The 15,790-nt window shown below is 44.3% G+C and overlaps 3 protein-coding genes across 4 annotated transcripts in view; 1 reads left to right on the forward strand and 2 right to left on the reverse strand.

Moving 5' to 3' along the window:
* si:ch211-145b13.6 (T-cell ecto-ADP-ribosyltransferase 1) overlaps positions 1 to 13,251 on the reverse strand; it is a 61,147-nt gene extending 47,896 nt beyond the window's left edge. The window contains exon 1 of the mRNA XM_060864050.1: positions 13,240 to 13,251. The gene's annotated coding sequence lies outside the window, so the exon portion shown is untranslated. The remainder of the gene's footprint in view (positions 1 to 13,239) is intronic.
* aptx (aprataxin) lies at positions 1,914 to 4,759 on the forward strand. Its single transcript, XM_060864048.1, has 9 exons — positions 1,914 to 2,083; positions 2,233 to 2,367; positions 2,592 to 2,638; positions 2,731 to 2,784; positions 2,927 to 3,175; positions 3,347 to 3,406; positions 3,700 to 3,926; positions 4,126 to 4,229; positions 4,461 to 4,759. The coding sequence occupies exons 2-9, from the start codon at positions 2,238 to 2,240 to the stop codon at positions 4,613 to 4,615; spliced, it is 1,026 nt and encodes a 341-aa protein (XP_060720031.1). The 5' UTR covers positions 1,914 to 2,083; positions 2,233 to 2,237; the 3' UTR covers positions 4,616 to 4,759.
* slc44a1a (solute carrier family 44 member 1a) lies at positions 4,887 to 11,773 on the reverse strand. 2 transcript variants are annotated; one of them, XM_060864047.1, is made up of 16 exons: positions 11,484 to 11,773; positions 11,296 to 11,382; positions 10,812 to 10,954; positions 10,006 to 10,142; positions 9,748 to 9,841; positions 9,333 to 9,502; positions 8,826 to 8,915; positions 8,579 to 8,718; positions 8,202 to 8,388; positions 6,991 to 7,159; positions 6,629 to 6,785; positions 6,456 to 6,539; positions 6,124 to 6,261; positions 5,690 to 5,926; positions 5,273 to 5,353; positions 4,887 to 5,177 (listed from the first exon to the last, which is right to left on the reverse strand). In XM_060864047.1, the coding sequence occupies exons 1-16, from the start codon at positions 11,505 to 11,507 to the stop codon at positions 5,157 to 5,159; spliced, it is 1,959 nt and encodes a 652-aa protein (XP_060720030.1). In that variant the 5' UTR covers positions 11,508 to 11,773; the 3' UTR covers positions 4,887 to 5,156. The 2 variants fall into 2 exon arrangements, with proteins under 2 accessions (XP_060720030.1, XP_060720028.1); XM_060864045.1 differs by having other exon boundaries at positions 4,887 to 5,180.
* Positions 13,252 to 15,790: the final 2,539 nt, after the last annotated feature.

Here is a 15,790-nt window from a genome sequence, read left to right on the forward strand (position 1 = left end):
GTCCAGAGTGCTGACCATTACACCATGTAACCACATGGATCAGTTGGATTTCACCAGCGGAGGTCTGGTAAGCAGCATGCTTCCCATAGTTCAGAGACCTAGATGTAATCAAAATATAAACCCAATACAGAAAACAAGTCCAAGTTACCAAGTCCCAGTCAGTCATGAAGATCAGGGATTTTCTTCAGTCAGATTCCTGATGAAGAGATAGTGAAGCTCTTGTTCTGTACCTGCAGGATGTTTTGCTACCACATGCTTGGCTTGTTAGATAAGTGCATGAATGTAAGTGTTTTTGATAACGGTAAGTGTGTGTGTTGATCACCGAGTAAAGAATGTAGATTTAGCTTAGATTTGAACCTGTATAGTTCTCAGTGTCAACCACTACAGTAGAGTGAAGGCAGACTGAGCTTCAAAAACACTATAGAAAATACTTTTATCAAAAGAGTTGATAAAGCTCCTGCTATAAATGTGTTTCAGCTGTGATTTTAATGTTGTGACCCCAAATATTTTAACATACAACCAATTACTCTCATTCAAAAGTTATTGTTTTTATTTATTGTTTATTCAGTTTGTATATTCTGACCAATGTTTCAGTCTCCATCTCCAACAACCTTCTAGCAATATAACCATCTCCCTCCTCTGTACGTGTCCAAACCATCTCAATCTAGTCTCTCTTCCCTTGTCTTCAAAATAAACCATGTGGCCAGATTTTCTGACCAATGTTTCAGTACTGAGCAATTAGGACAAAACATGGCTTTTTATTTATTTATTTCATTTCGAGATTTAATGCATTGTTTTGTCGACACAGAAATGTATTACTTTTTTTCTGTTCTCAGTGTTTCATTAATGTGTTCATAAATATATGTCTTGAAGCACATGAATTTTCCATTTATCATTGCAGAAAAATAAAAAACAGTGATATTTGGATCAGCAGTTTTTTGTGGACTGGGTTTGTACAATATAATATAATGTTATATATAATAATATTTATATAGTATTATAACACTGTATAATACCGTTTTCACAAATACTAACAAAATATTTAAGTTTGTAGATGTATGAAACACCTAAAAGGACCAAATTTGGCCATCATCGAGCAGGGAAATAAAGAAAAAGCTCAGGTTAAGCAATAAGGTATAAATAATATTTACTTAATAAGCTGGAGATATGATGATGAGAGTCGACTGAATTTTTTTTGTTTATGAATCATCCAATAAATTCAAGGTTTAAATATATATATATATATATATATATATATATATATATATATATATATATATATATATATATACAGTATTTTGTCCAGGTTTCAGAGATATTTTTACCCAGACATTACAGGAATGTAAGGTTTCTTCCTCATTCTATCTAAAGGAGTTTTTCCTCACCACAGTTGTCTCAGGCTTGTTCACTGGGACAAATGGGGACAAATAAATATACATGTTAAAAGTGCTATATAAATAAATTTGATTTGAAAATTTAATTATTAAAATTATGAAGTATTAAAAAACTATTTGTAATTTTTACTTAAGAATAAAGTGCGCATTATGTTAATTTTGTCTAGAACCAATTAAAATGATATTAGTTTTTTTATTGATTTAATTAATCATTTGTAAATCTATGTTCTCACTAATGACAGCGTACAGCAGCGCATTGTAACAGAGTGTAAAGCTCTCTGTCGCCCTCTGGTGGCTGTCTGAGGTACAGTATGTAACCCCGCCATTTCCTTGTTAGTCAAAGGAGTCACATTTGTGATGAATAAAATCTCTCTCTCTCTCTCTCTCTCTCTCTCTCTCTTGTGTAATAAATGAAAAAATAAACGTGGTTAAATGTCGCTTTTACATCAAATGGACACTTACATACTTGTATTTTGAAATCTAGCCCGTGCACTAGACCGGAAGTGAACAAGCGCTTCTTCTACACTCGTTCACTACATAGTGAGTGTGCGGCGCTATTTCTGCAGCCCTTTAGTGAACTTTGTACAGATTTGGTTGTATTTGGGTCTTTGTGGATGGTTCCATGCGCTCTGTTGTCGCTTTCATGTTTGTGAAACAGATTAGTTTATAAGTGAGGACTGAAGTTCCAGGTGAGTCTGTATCTGTATCTGTGTCAGTAGTAAACAGTGAATTATTGTGTTCATGTTGTTTTAGAGTTAATTTCACCTCATCTGGTGTTAATGTTAGTTAAATAAACACTCAGAGTCAGTGTGTAATAGTGTGTGTGTGTGGTGCTCAGGGGACATGCCGACCTGTTGGCTGGTTAGTGAGGATGACAGACACAAACCCATCCAGCTCCTTCATTATCTCACACACACACTGGGTCGAGGACCAGAAACTAAGATTAAAGACCAGAAATGCTCCAGACAGCAAGGTAACAACATCATCAGCATCATTAAAATTGTGTTCCATGTCTTCAGTGTCACAGACGTTGACAGTAATCAGCTGTAGAAGGTTGTGTTTTTGGATCCAGAAACTGTTTCTGAAATCGAATCAGTGTAGCCGAGTGCCAAAGTGTAGCTGTAAAAGGATGTTATTAACAGTAAAAGGATGTTATTAACATGCTGCTAATCATTAGACATTTCTGAACCTGTACAGTTGAACTGACAGCCAACTGTAACCGAGGATTCGTCACGGTGAAGCAGGTAAGATTCTGAAAATGAAACACAAATTTAAATGTTTCCATCAACCCCCTGAGACTGGATGCTGGACTGTTTATCCCTGTTTGGTTTTGCAGTTGGGAAGCAACCCTACGAGCCTGGATGATGTGGTCGTTGGCAAAGGTAATCAGGTAAAGCTCACGTGTGTTACGCCTCCTGACGTAATTAGTGAAACCCATGATGATGTCATCTGTGTGATGGTTAGTAAGACTGTTGTACAGGTTGCTGGCTGTAACAAAGTCCCAACAATGTTTTCTTCACGTCTTCGTCCAGGTGACCTTTAAACCCGGACAGAAGCTCTACCTGGTTAATCACCTTTACCCGTACACGCTCCTGTTCAGGGAAGACTCGTCACCTGTCAGCACTCCTGAGGACAGGAGCAGAGCGATGAAGAGAGCACGCCAGGGAGACGCTCAGGAAGAGAGAGATGAGGACAATGCAAAGATCTTCAGAATTTCACAACCTTCCTGTTCCACCAGCACAGTTCGGCCGCAGATCACACAAAGTCCCACAGCGGTTCGGGTCAGAACCCTGCTTTTGTCTTTAAATCATAGACATTGTTGTTCATTTTGTTTACCCATGAAATCAGATTTTGATGTTTTGAAACTAAAACATGTTTAGACTCATCAGACTGAGTTCAGTAGTTATTCAGTGTGAGGAGATTTGTGGTAATGAAGCACTTATTCTTCTCAGGTATCTGCAGCTCCCTGGAATCAAGGGCTGAAAGTCTCGATGCAGGACCCCAACATGCAGGTAAATCAGGCTGCTTCGGTTTTCTCTAGGTTCCTCATTAGCAGTTCTTGTGCTCTGGAGTTAATCTGTGAGAAATCTCAGCTTGTGTTATGTGTTAAACATCATCCTGTTCCTCTTGATATTAGACCCATCATTACAGCTTTGTGTTTCTGATCTTCAGCAGAAGAACCAGGACACTGTTACACTCCTGGGTTATAAATGTTATTAACAAAGTGCCATGAGTTTATTATATGAGAGTGAATCATGGGAAATAAAACAGCTGACCCACGTTCTGCATTGCTGCTGTATCTCAGGTCTACAAAGACGAGAAGGTGGTGGTGATTAAGGACAAGTTCCCAAAGGCACGGTTCCACTGGCTGGTCCTGCCCTGGGACTCCATCTCAAGCCTGAAGGCTCTGAGGCATGAGCATGTGGAGCTGCTGAGACACATGGAGCGTGTGGGGGAACACATGGTGCAGCAGTGTCACCGCTCCAACACACTACACTTCCGTCTGGGTTATCACGCCATCCCCAGCATGAGGTCCGACTCACCACCGTGACTCAGGAGAGAGGAGTTATTAGGGATTAGTAATCCACATAATGTGGGATCAAACATGTAGTAAACTGTGTTCATATGTATTATATCATCAGGCATTCGCACACTGCTACTGAGCTCTGGCTTGTGATTGGTCAGAGGCTTCAGCTGCTCATCACATCACACACTGTTTTTCTCTTCACAGTCACGTTCACCTGCATGTCATCAGCCAAGACTTTGATTCTCCATGTCTGAAGAACAAGAAACACTGGAACTCCTTCACCACTGAATACTTCATCCAGTCTCAGGGTGAGAAGTCTGGAAATAAATCTGAAGAACGTCCTGTAGGACAATTGAGCAAATGTTTTGTAGTGCGCGCGATGAAGTTGAGTTACTGTTACACCCTGAAGTTGATGTCTCTCTCTACCTTCACATTCCTGACTGTCTTGTTTATTTATTTATCTGTTTAGTTGCTGTTAAAACTGTACAGTCTGGAGAGTCCCACTGGGTCACTATGAAGGTCGGATGTTTGTGTTGCAGATGTGATTGTGATGTTGGAGAGAGACGGTCATGTGAAGGTGAAGGACGACGTGAGCGAGCTGCTGAAGCTGCCACTGCGATGCCACGTGTGTCACAAGGAGCAAGGCACCATGCCCAAGCTGAAGGAACACATCCGCCTTCACCTGCTGCCCTAAAACCAGCTTCACACCCCGACCCGGAGGAGGAGGAGGAGACCACAGTGTTTACAAGCATTCATTTCCTTCTCCTATGTGTGACGTTACAGCTTCAGTTCAATGTTAAATGTTCTGCGTTTGTAAAGAAATAAAAAGCTGTGATCACATTGATCCGTGCAGCTTTCCTTAAAACTCAACTGAATCGAAGTGGACACTGGGCTTGTATTAGCATTTAATCTGTTCATCAGAACATTTATCTTCACACTGAACACACAGAAGACCTGGCCTCAGGAACGTTTCCTCACAGATCCGTCTCATTCTTTATTAAAACATCATACAGACCGCCATATTGTAAAAGAGGACACGAGTAATAAGTAAGAAAAGCAGGTAGAAAATGACTAAAAATATACAAAATATTATTGCTAACTGTTTTTACAAACCAACACTACACGTGTTCATCGCTCCTGTAACTAATGAGTGTTAACTTCACACACACACACACACACACACACATGTATCCCTGCAGTGTTGAGATGAAATCAGCACCTGATGAAGATTAGCTTCATGCTAACGTTCCTCCTGCCTTCTGAAACACAAAACAAGAGCAGATGTCCATCAGCTGGTTGAGCAGATAAACAGAAGAAAGAGAAAAGTTCAGTCTGTAAAAGACGACTGTACCATGGGCTTCATCTCCCTGCTGTCTCCTCCTTCTGCTCTCCTCCCCTCAGCCTCGGCCTTCCTGTTGCTCTCCACAAACTCCTGCAGATGCACAAAAACACAACATCAGTGTCTTCAGACAATGACACTGAGTGACAGCAGACAGGAAGCCGATGGTACATTTGATGTTTCACGTTAAATGTAACCGTAAAAGGAAAAAAGTTGCGTATAAAAACTAAAATAAAAATTGTATTGACAAAGAAGCATTTACACAAACATCTCCTGTTCTCTTCCTCCTGAGATTAATTCTCTTATTAAATGATTTAATTATAGAATCCTGTTTATTTCCATTAAAACACAGAACTGATCACAGAGGAGACCGAGACCTGCTTCAGGATCCGTTCTGTAACGATGTTAAAGTTCTTGAGGAGGTTTTACCATCAGAGCCTTGTCCATGTAGTACTCTCTGCCAGGGCTGCCGTCGTTGTACTTGGTGTCGATGGCGAAGCAGAGGAAGAGAACGTCCACCACCATCTCGAACACCGACAGGAAGCAGTGAGCCACCAGGAAGGCGAACACACACACGATGATGAGCGGCAGAACCCACACTGTGTAGTCACGCTGGTAATTCAGTGCTAACACACCCGCAAACGCAGTGCATGACACGATCAGAACCTGAACACACAACACAGAGCAGCTGCACTCACATCACACTGCAGTTTAGCGTCCAGTCTCCAAAACACACGCAGAGATCATAAAGACCTACAAACTGGTAAAACACAAGTTCATCTCTTGTTCCAGAGAAAATAAATAAAGAGACGTTAAAGAGGTCTCAGTGGACCTGCTGGGTCTGAGCTCGGGGTCAGTCGTACCTTTCCCAGAAACAGGACGAAGTCTCCGACAGAGTTGATGGTGGCGACACGCAGCACGTTCTCAGCGAGGATGATCAAGGCGTCTCGTGCAGATGTGCAGAAGCTGGTGCTGTTAATCGCCGTAGCGATGTAGGCGTTCTCCAGAAGAAAAACAATCACTTTAAAAAGATTTCTCTCAAAATTTGACATTAAAGTCACAGAAAAAATTTCATTGTAAATTGCGTACATTAGATAAGCTTCCTCAGTGACTCGTGATTAATCAGAGTGGAATTTTACATCAGCAATAAATCAAAGGCATCATAATGACCTGCGTTAAATGTGTGTGTGTGTACCTGGTTCAGGTAACTGAGGCACTTCTCGAGACACCACAGGCAGCACACACACGCCTTCAGCATGCAGCGAGCGCAGGCGTTTTCCTGAAATAAATTGCATTGACACTGAAGTCATTACAAACTCCGGCTCTGTGGCCGTGACACACATCAAGAGCTCAGACGCTGGGACTCACGCTGCCTTTCAGCTGGCTGTGTATGTAGGTGAGGACGAGGCGTGGGATCTCCACCAGCGTGATGATGAACGCTCCTTTAGCCACTGTGCCGAGGTGATAACGCATTAGACGCATCACTGAAGACAACACGGGCGTCAGAGGAAGCTGAGACTTATCTCTGTGACAGAAAACACACCACGTCACTGCTGGGTTCTGGACAACAGCTTATTCATAGGGACACATACAGCTCACACTCTACACGTGTGTGTGTGTGTGTGTGTGTGTGTGTGTATATGTGTGTGTGATGTGGTGAAGGAGTCTCCAGTGTCAGCACTGTGTGTACTGTGTGAAGGTGGAAGCTGGAGCTGTAAGTTTTCTCTCACCTGGTGAAGTAATACGTAACGACTGCTCCTGCAATCGTCATCTGCTGGCAGGCGAGGATGAACTCACTGATCCAGATGAGACCCACAGCATGGTACCAAACCATGTACTGTAACGGGCCATGCATCTGGAACTCCACCAGCCCCGTCTGATTGTTCTTCACTGGACTTCCTGTTGAACAGACAATCACACGACATGTTAATCCATGTCTTCAGCCTGATCCACAAAGAGCCGACATTTGCCGGAATGGAGCAGGTTTCATTATAGAGATAAGACAAAAAGTTACAAGAAATCATTTACTGAACTGTTTACTGTTGTTAGTCCACTAAGCTGCCATCACTGGGCCCCTGAGCAAGGCCCTTTACCCTTGATTGCTCAGTTGGTAACAAAAATGAGATATTGTGTAAATGATTAGTTTTTGAGTGTTTCATTGCTGTGAGCAGTTTCTCGCCCCCTGGTGGTGTAAATAAGCTCTACTGCACAGAAACCCAGTACTGATGAGCGTTAAGCCACTATTGCCCCTTTTCCACTAAAAAGAACCGGGTGCTGGTTCAGAGCTAGCACTGGTGCTGGTTCAAAGTTGGTTCCACTGGCGAACCTTCTAAGAACCGGTTTGTCTTTCCACCAGCTAGAGAGCCGTCACAGGGCCTAGTGTGACGTCACTGTATACGTGTCACGTGTGCCAGCAACGTTAGCGCAGCAGCAGCAAACACAAACATCAACAATGGTGGATGTTGCTTTACTGTTAATGCTCATGGCTTTGTGAACCTACATTAACACATAAAACGCGGCAAATCCAACGTGTACGTGCAGCTCCATGTAATCTGTATAAACGGAGGTTGTAATGGAGAAAGTACATAACGTTATTTTATCATTATCATTATCATTATCATTATCAACACAGAAAAAAATTAGCCTTAGCATGTAGCTACCTACTATCATGTGTGCTGTTAATGTATCATATCGCGGTTAAGTAAAAGTGTATTAAACATTAGTATACTTAAAGTACATTATCAATGCGCTAACAGTAGCCCCGCCCCCATCCCCTAACACAAGCGGTTCTAAAGTCTAGACCAGCAACGTTTTGGTGCTACTTAAGAACCACTTTTCCTGGTTCAGAGCCGGTGCTTTGGGCTGGTTTTAAATTAGGCTCTGGCTCCGAACCAGCACTCAAAGTGCCTCGGTGGAAAAGGGGCATGTGTGTACAGCAGACCTGCAGTGCCGAGGAGCAGCAGCACTGTGATCCAGTAAACCCAGAAGAGCATGAGCGTGAGGAAGGTCCAGAACGGCTGCAGAACCAACAGAGGAAGAGACCCGAACACTTTACTGGCCACACGGAACAAAGCGATGGTCAGAGCTACACGCTTCCTCATGAAGAACAGCAGCAGCAGCAGAATCACCTGAGACACAAAATGAGATGAAGGTTTTGCAGGAAGAGAAATGAAGAACACACGATGGAGCAGCTAATGATGTTCTCCATATTAAAAGCACTCATGCACAGTGATGCAATCAGAAGACATTTAGAGTAAATCTTTACTATAGAAAAAGATGATTATGTATTTGTTAAAGCAATCAGAAGACGACGAGTACCGTGAAGACCGTCGCTGCCACGGCGTACACAAGCAGAGCCTTCTGGTTGTCTATGGCCACAGCTAGCTCGTTAGAAGGTAGAGTGGCGTTGGCAGACGTTCTATGGTCCACATACAGCCACCAGAGGACACCGGTTCCTCCTGAGAGAGAACAACCACCTCATGGTCTTTATAATAACGCTGTAGGAGTCTGTACTTTCACTCAGGTTGTTTTTTAAAGAATTTCAGTTTAACTGTTAATAACTAACCTAATGACCCGAGAACCACAACAGCAGTGAGAAGCCACACGAGAACTACTGAGATAAAGCGGATCACCGCCATCAGGATGATGGACAGAACTGCAAAGAAAACAGAGGTGTATATAGAAGTGTTACACAACCTCTGACCCCTGACCCCTAGTGTATAAGGGCCAATGTTCAACAAACAAATATTAAAGAGAACAAACAAAAACAACTCAACATCAGGGAAGCTGAAACATGATTGATTAACACTGAGAGAGAGAGAGAGAGAGAGAGAGAGAGAGAGAGAGAGAGAGAGAGAGAGAGAGAGAGAGAGATAGATAGATAGAGAAAGAGAGAGAGAGAGAGAGGGGAGAGGGAGAGAGGGGGGAGAGAGAAAGAGAGAGACAGAGAGTGAGTCAGAGAGATTAAGAGAGAGAGAGAGTCAGAGAGAGAGTCAGAGATAGAGACAGAGAGAGTGAGTCAGAGAGAGAGAGAGAGAGAGAGAGAGAGAGAGAGAGAGAGAAAGAGCTTTACCCAGAGAAAGTAAACACAGTCCCATTATGATCTCCTTGGAGGTCATGACCCCGGTGATGACCCTGTGCAGAACGCTGTTGTCGCTGACGAACGTGATTAACGCCTCTGAGAACTTGGAGAAGCAGGAGATGTCGGCCGGAGTGCAGCGTTGGAAGATGGGTAAAGATTTACTGACAAAGGAACAAACAGAGGCGTGTTAAATATTCAGCTGTGTTTAAACCTAAACAGAGGGTGAAGCTGCACTCAGGCTACTGTCTTTATCTGATGTTTAAACTGTGAAGAAAAACTACAAAATGCTACACGTGTAAATTCCAGAAAATTCGCTTTGAGCTGATCAGCGCTCTGAAGGATCTAACTGATGCCAGTGTTACTGAGGAGGAATCTGCTCTAGAGGAAGGTGGAGTAAAGTCTTTACCTGGGAGGAACCGGAAGCTTGGGGCATTTGGTGGCCCTGTCAGGATCGTTTGCATAACGGCTGGGACTGAGCTCATAGGAACACAAATTAGAGCCTGAAAAGAAATAAAAGATCCATCCATCAGATTTACGTCTCTAACTCTGTCTGCTTTAAACAACAACTAGCAGCTTTTCTGTAATCCGACTCTAACACTCGTTTCCTGAGATGTGTTTGTTGTTGTTAAAGAATAAAACATTAAAGAACCGATGATGAGCTTACGGTTGGTCTCTGAAAACCTTCTGAGATCATCATAAGTCTGCAGTTGTGTTTCTGGACATTTGGAGACGCACAGAGCGAGAGATTTAATTTTCCTCTTCATGATGTCGATGTTACAGGGATCGAGAAAAAACACGTACCTGCAGGATGGAGAAGAAAACAAAAAGGTTTGGGGTTTATCTTCAGATCTGCTCCTGACAAAGCTGTACAACACTCAGATAAAACTTACTGCAAAATAAACACTTTTCTGTTCAACACAATTTTACTCAAACTGACTAGAACTCTAATTATTTACTGGTGCTTTAACTTAGAAGCTCTTTAACTGGACAGATGTGAGATTTTTCTGAGAAAGTCCTGAATCCCAGATCACACAAAGCACAAGGCAGATAATCATCTGCTTCCAGAACCGATGAACCCACATTTACTGTGTAACCTCAGACATTTACCTCCCCAGCAGACGTCTTTACCTCGTCTCACTGAGGGTCACAGGCGCGTGTATTTACCTCATCTCACTGAGGGTCACAGGATCGTGTCTTTACCTCCTCTCACTGATTGTCACAGGCTCGTGTCTTTACCTCCTCTCACTGAGGGTCAGAGGGTCGTGTCTTTACCTCGTCTCACTGAGGGTCACAGGCTCATGTCTTTACCTCGTCTCACTGAGGGTCACAGGCTCGTGTCTTTACCTCGTCTCACTGAGGGTCAGAGGGTCGTGTCTTTACCTCGTCTCACTGAGGGTCACAGGCTCATGTCTTTACCTCCTCTCACTGGGGGTCAGATGTTCGTGTCCTTCCTGATACATCTTTACTCACCGATTCGTGGTTTGGTCTCGGCCGCTCAGCTCGATCCCATGGATCTCCGTGTTCCTCTGACCACAGATGTTTCCATAACTGTCGTATCCTGAGATGAGTCTGGAGGCGGCGCCAGTCGAAATGGAAAAGCCACAAATAAAAAGCTGAAGGAGAAACGACAAGAAAGCAGGGATGAGAGAGAGAAAGAGAGATTTACTACCCGTTTTCTATTTATCTAAGGTTTTTAAATTCCAGCCATCATTTCTGTGATTGTTTACACACACACATACAAACAAACACAAACATACAAACAAACACATACAAACACACACACATACAAACACAAACACACACATACAAACACAAACACACAAACATACACACACACACACACACACACACACACACACACACACAAACGTACACACAAACAAACACACACACACACACACACACGCATATACAAACACACGCACATTTTTACAAGAACATGAACTTTAGTCACCATTCCGATGTTAAATAAAGTGAAGATGATGAACCAGGGCACGTCGGTGCAATTTCGGTCCTCTAAGGGCTTCCACTCCCGAGTTTTCTGAATAAAAATAAAACAGGACCGAGACAGTCATCATCATCATCATCATCAGTGTCTATTCTCTGTGTGGATGAAGAGTGTGAATCAGCTGCAGCTCTCACCCCAGTGCTCCCACAGCAGCCCATGACACCGCTCAGAACTCAACACTCAACACTCACTCACTTACTTACACACACACTCAAGACACACACTCTCTTAACACACACACTAAACACAAGCCCCAGCCAGGTAAAGCTCACAGATCCGCCTGAGAGATAAACTATAATCTCCACGTCAACTGCACGCGAGATCACAAAAAATCATTAGCAGCAACTTGTGGTTTTTTGTTTGAATCAGTTGTTTTTGTTGTTTGCTGAACTTCCGGATTTTCTTCCAGCATGTAACCTCGCCCAAACCTCTGACGTCACAACAGATCCCAGATCAGGTTCATTTAACACATTTTTCCTAATGGCTGGTTTGAATAATGACGTCAGAAGGCTCGATCTCAAACTGGTGTGTAGTGCACTACAGTAGTCATCATCATCATCATCATCATCATCATCATCACTACAGTAGTGCACTACAGTAGTCATCATCATCACCACAGCGTGTAGAAGGAAATTCTATTTACTTAAAAAGACAATAAGAAATCAACAAAAGGCGCCGGTCATTAAAATGAGAATTAATAACCCTAAATAAGAGGAATAAAAGATACACCAGACACGTGGACACGCCAGTCTTAATGAATATTTTAGGTAGTACACATTTTATGCAGAACAAATAAAATTCTACTGAATTAATGACTGGAGATAGATTAGTATTAATAATCGTGTCAAATAAAAAAGTTTGAAAAAAAGGAAATATTTATTTACACTTTTCTTGTTCTAGTCTTATTTTATATATTTTTCCTGTATATTTATATAAAGGGTGCCAGTACTTATGACATTTACTTTAACTGCCCGTGGTCCTTCTCATACATTCTGTATATACAGGTGCATCTCAATACATTACAATGTTGTTTTCAAAATACACAGTAGACCAACACCAGTAGACCAACACCAGTAGACCAACACCAGCAGACAAACACCAGCAGATCAACACCAGCAGACCAACACCAGTAGACCAACACCAGCAGACAAACACCAGCAGACCAACACCAGCAGACCAACACCAGCAGACAAACACCAGCAGACCAACACCAGTAGACCAACACCAGCAGACCAACACCAGTAGACCAACACCAGCAGACAAACACCAGCAGACCAACACCAGCAGATCAACACCAGCAGACCAACACCAGCAGACCAACACCAGTAGACCAACACCAGCAGACAAACACCAGCAGACCAACACCAGCAGATCAACACCAGCAGACCAACACCAGCAGACCAACACCAGCAGACCAACACAAGATGACACTGTACACAAATCATCAGACTGTGGAAACAACACTGGACATGAAGCAACCATATAAACTACTGCAGTCTGTTTGTATTGAATTTATATAATACACGAGTTTCACTGTTTGTTCTTAAATTACTGAAATAAATGAAGTTTACTACAACATTCTAATGTATTGAGATTCACCTGTATGTGTGATGGTGGCGTCACTGATACGACACAAGACTGTTGTTATTTGTAAAGACCGCTAGATAGAGCCAGTGTCTGGATTCTCTCTCTCTCTCTCTCTCTCTCTCTCTCTCTCTCTCACACTCACACACACACACACACACACACACACACACACAATATCTGCATTGTGAAGAGAAATGAGATTCCTGATATTACATACACAGGAAAAAGAAAGAGAAATGGAAAATGAATACAAAGAAAGAAAGAAAGAAAGAAAGAAAGAAAGAAAGAAAGAAAGAAAGAAAGAAAGAAGTCAAGTCAAGTAGCTTTTATTGTCATTACAACCATATATAGCTGTTACAGTGTCATAAGACAACGTTTCCCCAGGATCAGGGTGTTACATAAAACACACACAGAGCTATAAGGACTTAGTAAGTTAGTCCTAGATACATAAAGTGTATCTGTATAACCTGGTGTACACAGTGCAGGACAAGACAAACAAGACAGTGCAGGACAAAAGACAGTGCAGACAAAAGACAGTGCAGACAAATGGTTACAGGACAATACACAAAATACACAAAAGACAGTAAACAAAGAACAGCGCCGACCGACCAGTGTCCAGCAACACCAACAGACCAACACCGGCAGACCGACCAACACCAGCAGACCAACACCAGTAGACCAACACCAGCAGACCAACACCAGCAGACCAACACCAGCAGACCAACACCAGCAGTCCAACAACAGCAGACCAACACCTGTAGATCAACACCAGCAGACCAACACCAGCAGACCAACACCGGCAGACCAACACCAGCAGTCCAACACCGGTAGACCAACACCGGCAGACCAACACCGGCAGACCGACCAACACCAGGAGACCAACACCGGCAGACCAACACCAGCAGACCGACCAACACCAGCAGACCAACACCAGCAGACCAACACCAGCAGTCCAAGACCAGCAGACCAACACCAGCAGACCAACACCAGCAGACCAACACCGGCAGACCAACACCAGCAGTCCAACACCGGTAGACCAACACCGGCAGACCAACACCGGCAGACCGACCAACACCAGGAGACCAACACCGGCAGACCAACACCAGCAGACCGACCAACACCAGCAGACCAACACCAGCAGACCAACACCAGCAGTCCAAGACCAGCAGACCAACACCAGCAGACCAACACCAGCAGACCAACACCAGATCAACACCAGTAGACCAACACCAGCAGACCAACACCAGTAGACCAACACCAGCAGACCAACACCAGCAGACCAACACCAGTAGACCAACACCAGCAGACCAACACCAGTAGACCAACACCAGCAGACCAACACCAGCAGACCGACCAACACCAGCAGACCAACACCAGCAGACCAACACCAGTAGACCAACACCAGCAGACCAACACGAGCAGACCAACACCAGTAGACCAACACCAGCAGACCAACACCAGCAGACCAACACCAGCAGACCAACACCAGTAGACCAACACCAGCAGACCAACACCAGTAGACCAACACCAGTAGACCAACACCAGCAGACCAACACCAGTAGACCAACACCAGCAGACCAACACCAGTAGACCAACACCAGCAGACCAACACCGGCAGACCAACCAACACCAGCAGACCAACACCAGCAGACCAACACCAGTAGACCAACACCAGCAGACCAACACCTGTAGATCAACACCAGCAGACCAACACCGGCAGACCAACACCAGCAGACCAACACCGGTAGACCAACACCGGCAGACCAACACCGGCAGACCGACCAACACCAGCAGACCAACACCAGCAGACCAACACCAGTAGACCAACACCAGCAGTCCAACACCAGCAGACCAACACCAGCAGACCAACACCAGATCAACACCAGCAGACCAACACCAGCAGACCAACACCAGCAGACCAACACCAGTAGACCAACACCAGCAGACCAACACCAGTAGACCAACACCAGCAGACCAACACCGGCAGACCGTCCAACACCAGCAGACCAACACCAGCAGACCAACACCAGTAGACCAACACCAGCAGACCAACACGAGCAGACCAACACCAGTAGACCAACACCAGTAGACCAACACCAGCAGACCAACACCAGCAGACCAACACCGGCAGACCGACCAACACCAGTAGACCAAAACCAGCAGACCAACACCAGTAGACCAACACCAGCAGTCCAACACCAGTAGACCAACACCAGTAGACCAACACCAGCAGACCAACACCGGCAGACCGTCCAACACCAGCAGACCAACACCAGCAGACCAACACCAGTAGACCAACACCAGCAGACCAACACCGGCAGACCGTCCAACACCAGCAGACCAACACCAGCAGACCAACACCAGTAGACCAACACCAGCAGACCAACACCGGCAGACCGTCCAACACCAGCAGACCAACACCAGCAGACCAACACCAGTAGACCAACACCAGCAGACCAACACGAGCAGACCAACACCAGTAGACCAACACCAGTAGACCAACACCAGCAGACCAACACCAGCAGACCAACACCAGTAGACCAACACCAGCAGACCAACACCAGCAGACCAACACCAGTAGACCAACACCAGCAGACCAACACCAGCAGACCAACACCAGTAGACCAACACCAGCAGACCAACACCAGGAGACCAACACCAGCAGACCAACACCGGCAGACCGACCAACACCAGTAGACCAAAACCAGCAGACCAACACCAGTAGACCAACACCAGCAGTCCAACACCAGTAGACCAACACCAGCAGACCAACACCAGCAGACCAACACCAGATGACACTGTACACAAATCATCAGACTGTGGAAACAACACTGGACATGAAGCAACCATATAA

The sequence above is a fragment of the Tachysurus vachellii genome, chromosome 2, assembly GCF_030014155.1.
Source record: "Tachysurus vachellii isolate PV-2020 chromosome 2, HZAU_Pvac_v1, whole genome shotgun sequence".
In the NCBI taxonomy this organism is placed as follows: Eukaryota; Metazoa; Chordata; class Actinopteri; order Siluriformes; family Bagridae; genus Tachysurus; species Tachysurus vachellii.

Bases quoted from the DNA above. Each gene is read 5' to 3' on its own strand.
- aptx (XM_060864048.1), top strand. From the start codon at position 2,238: ATGCCGACCTGTTGGCTGGTTAGTGAGGATGACAGACACAAACCCATC. The intron at 3,176-3,346 runs GTCAGAACCCTG...TATTCTTCTCAG, and splicing joins AAAGTCCCACAGCGGTTCGG to GTATCTGCAGCTCCCTGGAA. The intron at 3,407-3,699 runs GTAAATCAGGCT...GCTGTATCTCAG, and splicing joins TGCAGGACCCCAACATGCAG to GTCTACAAAGACGAGAAGGT.
- slc44a1a (XM_060864045.1), bottom strand. From the start codon at position 11,507: ATGGGCTGCTGTGGGAGCACTGGG. The intron at 9,503-9,747 runs GTAAAGACTTTA...TTCCTTTGTCAG, and splicing joins AAGCTTCCGGTTCCTCCCAG to TAAATCTTTACCCATCTTCC. The intron at 8,389-8,578 runs GTACTCGTCGTC...TTTGTGTCTCAG, and splicing joins TGGCAGCGACGGTCTTCACG to GTGATTCTGCTGCTGCTGCT.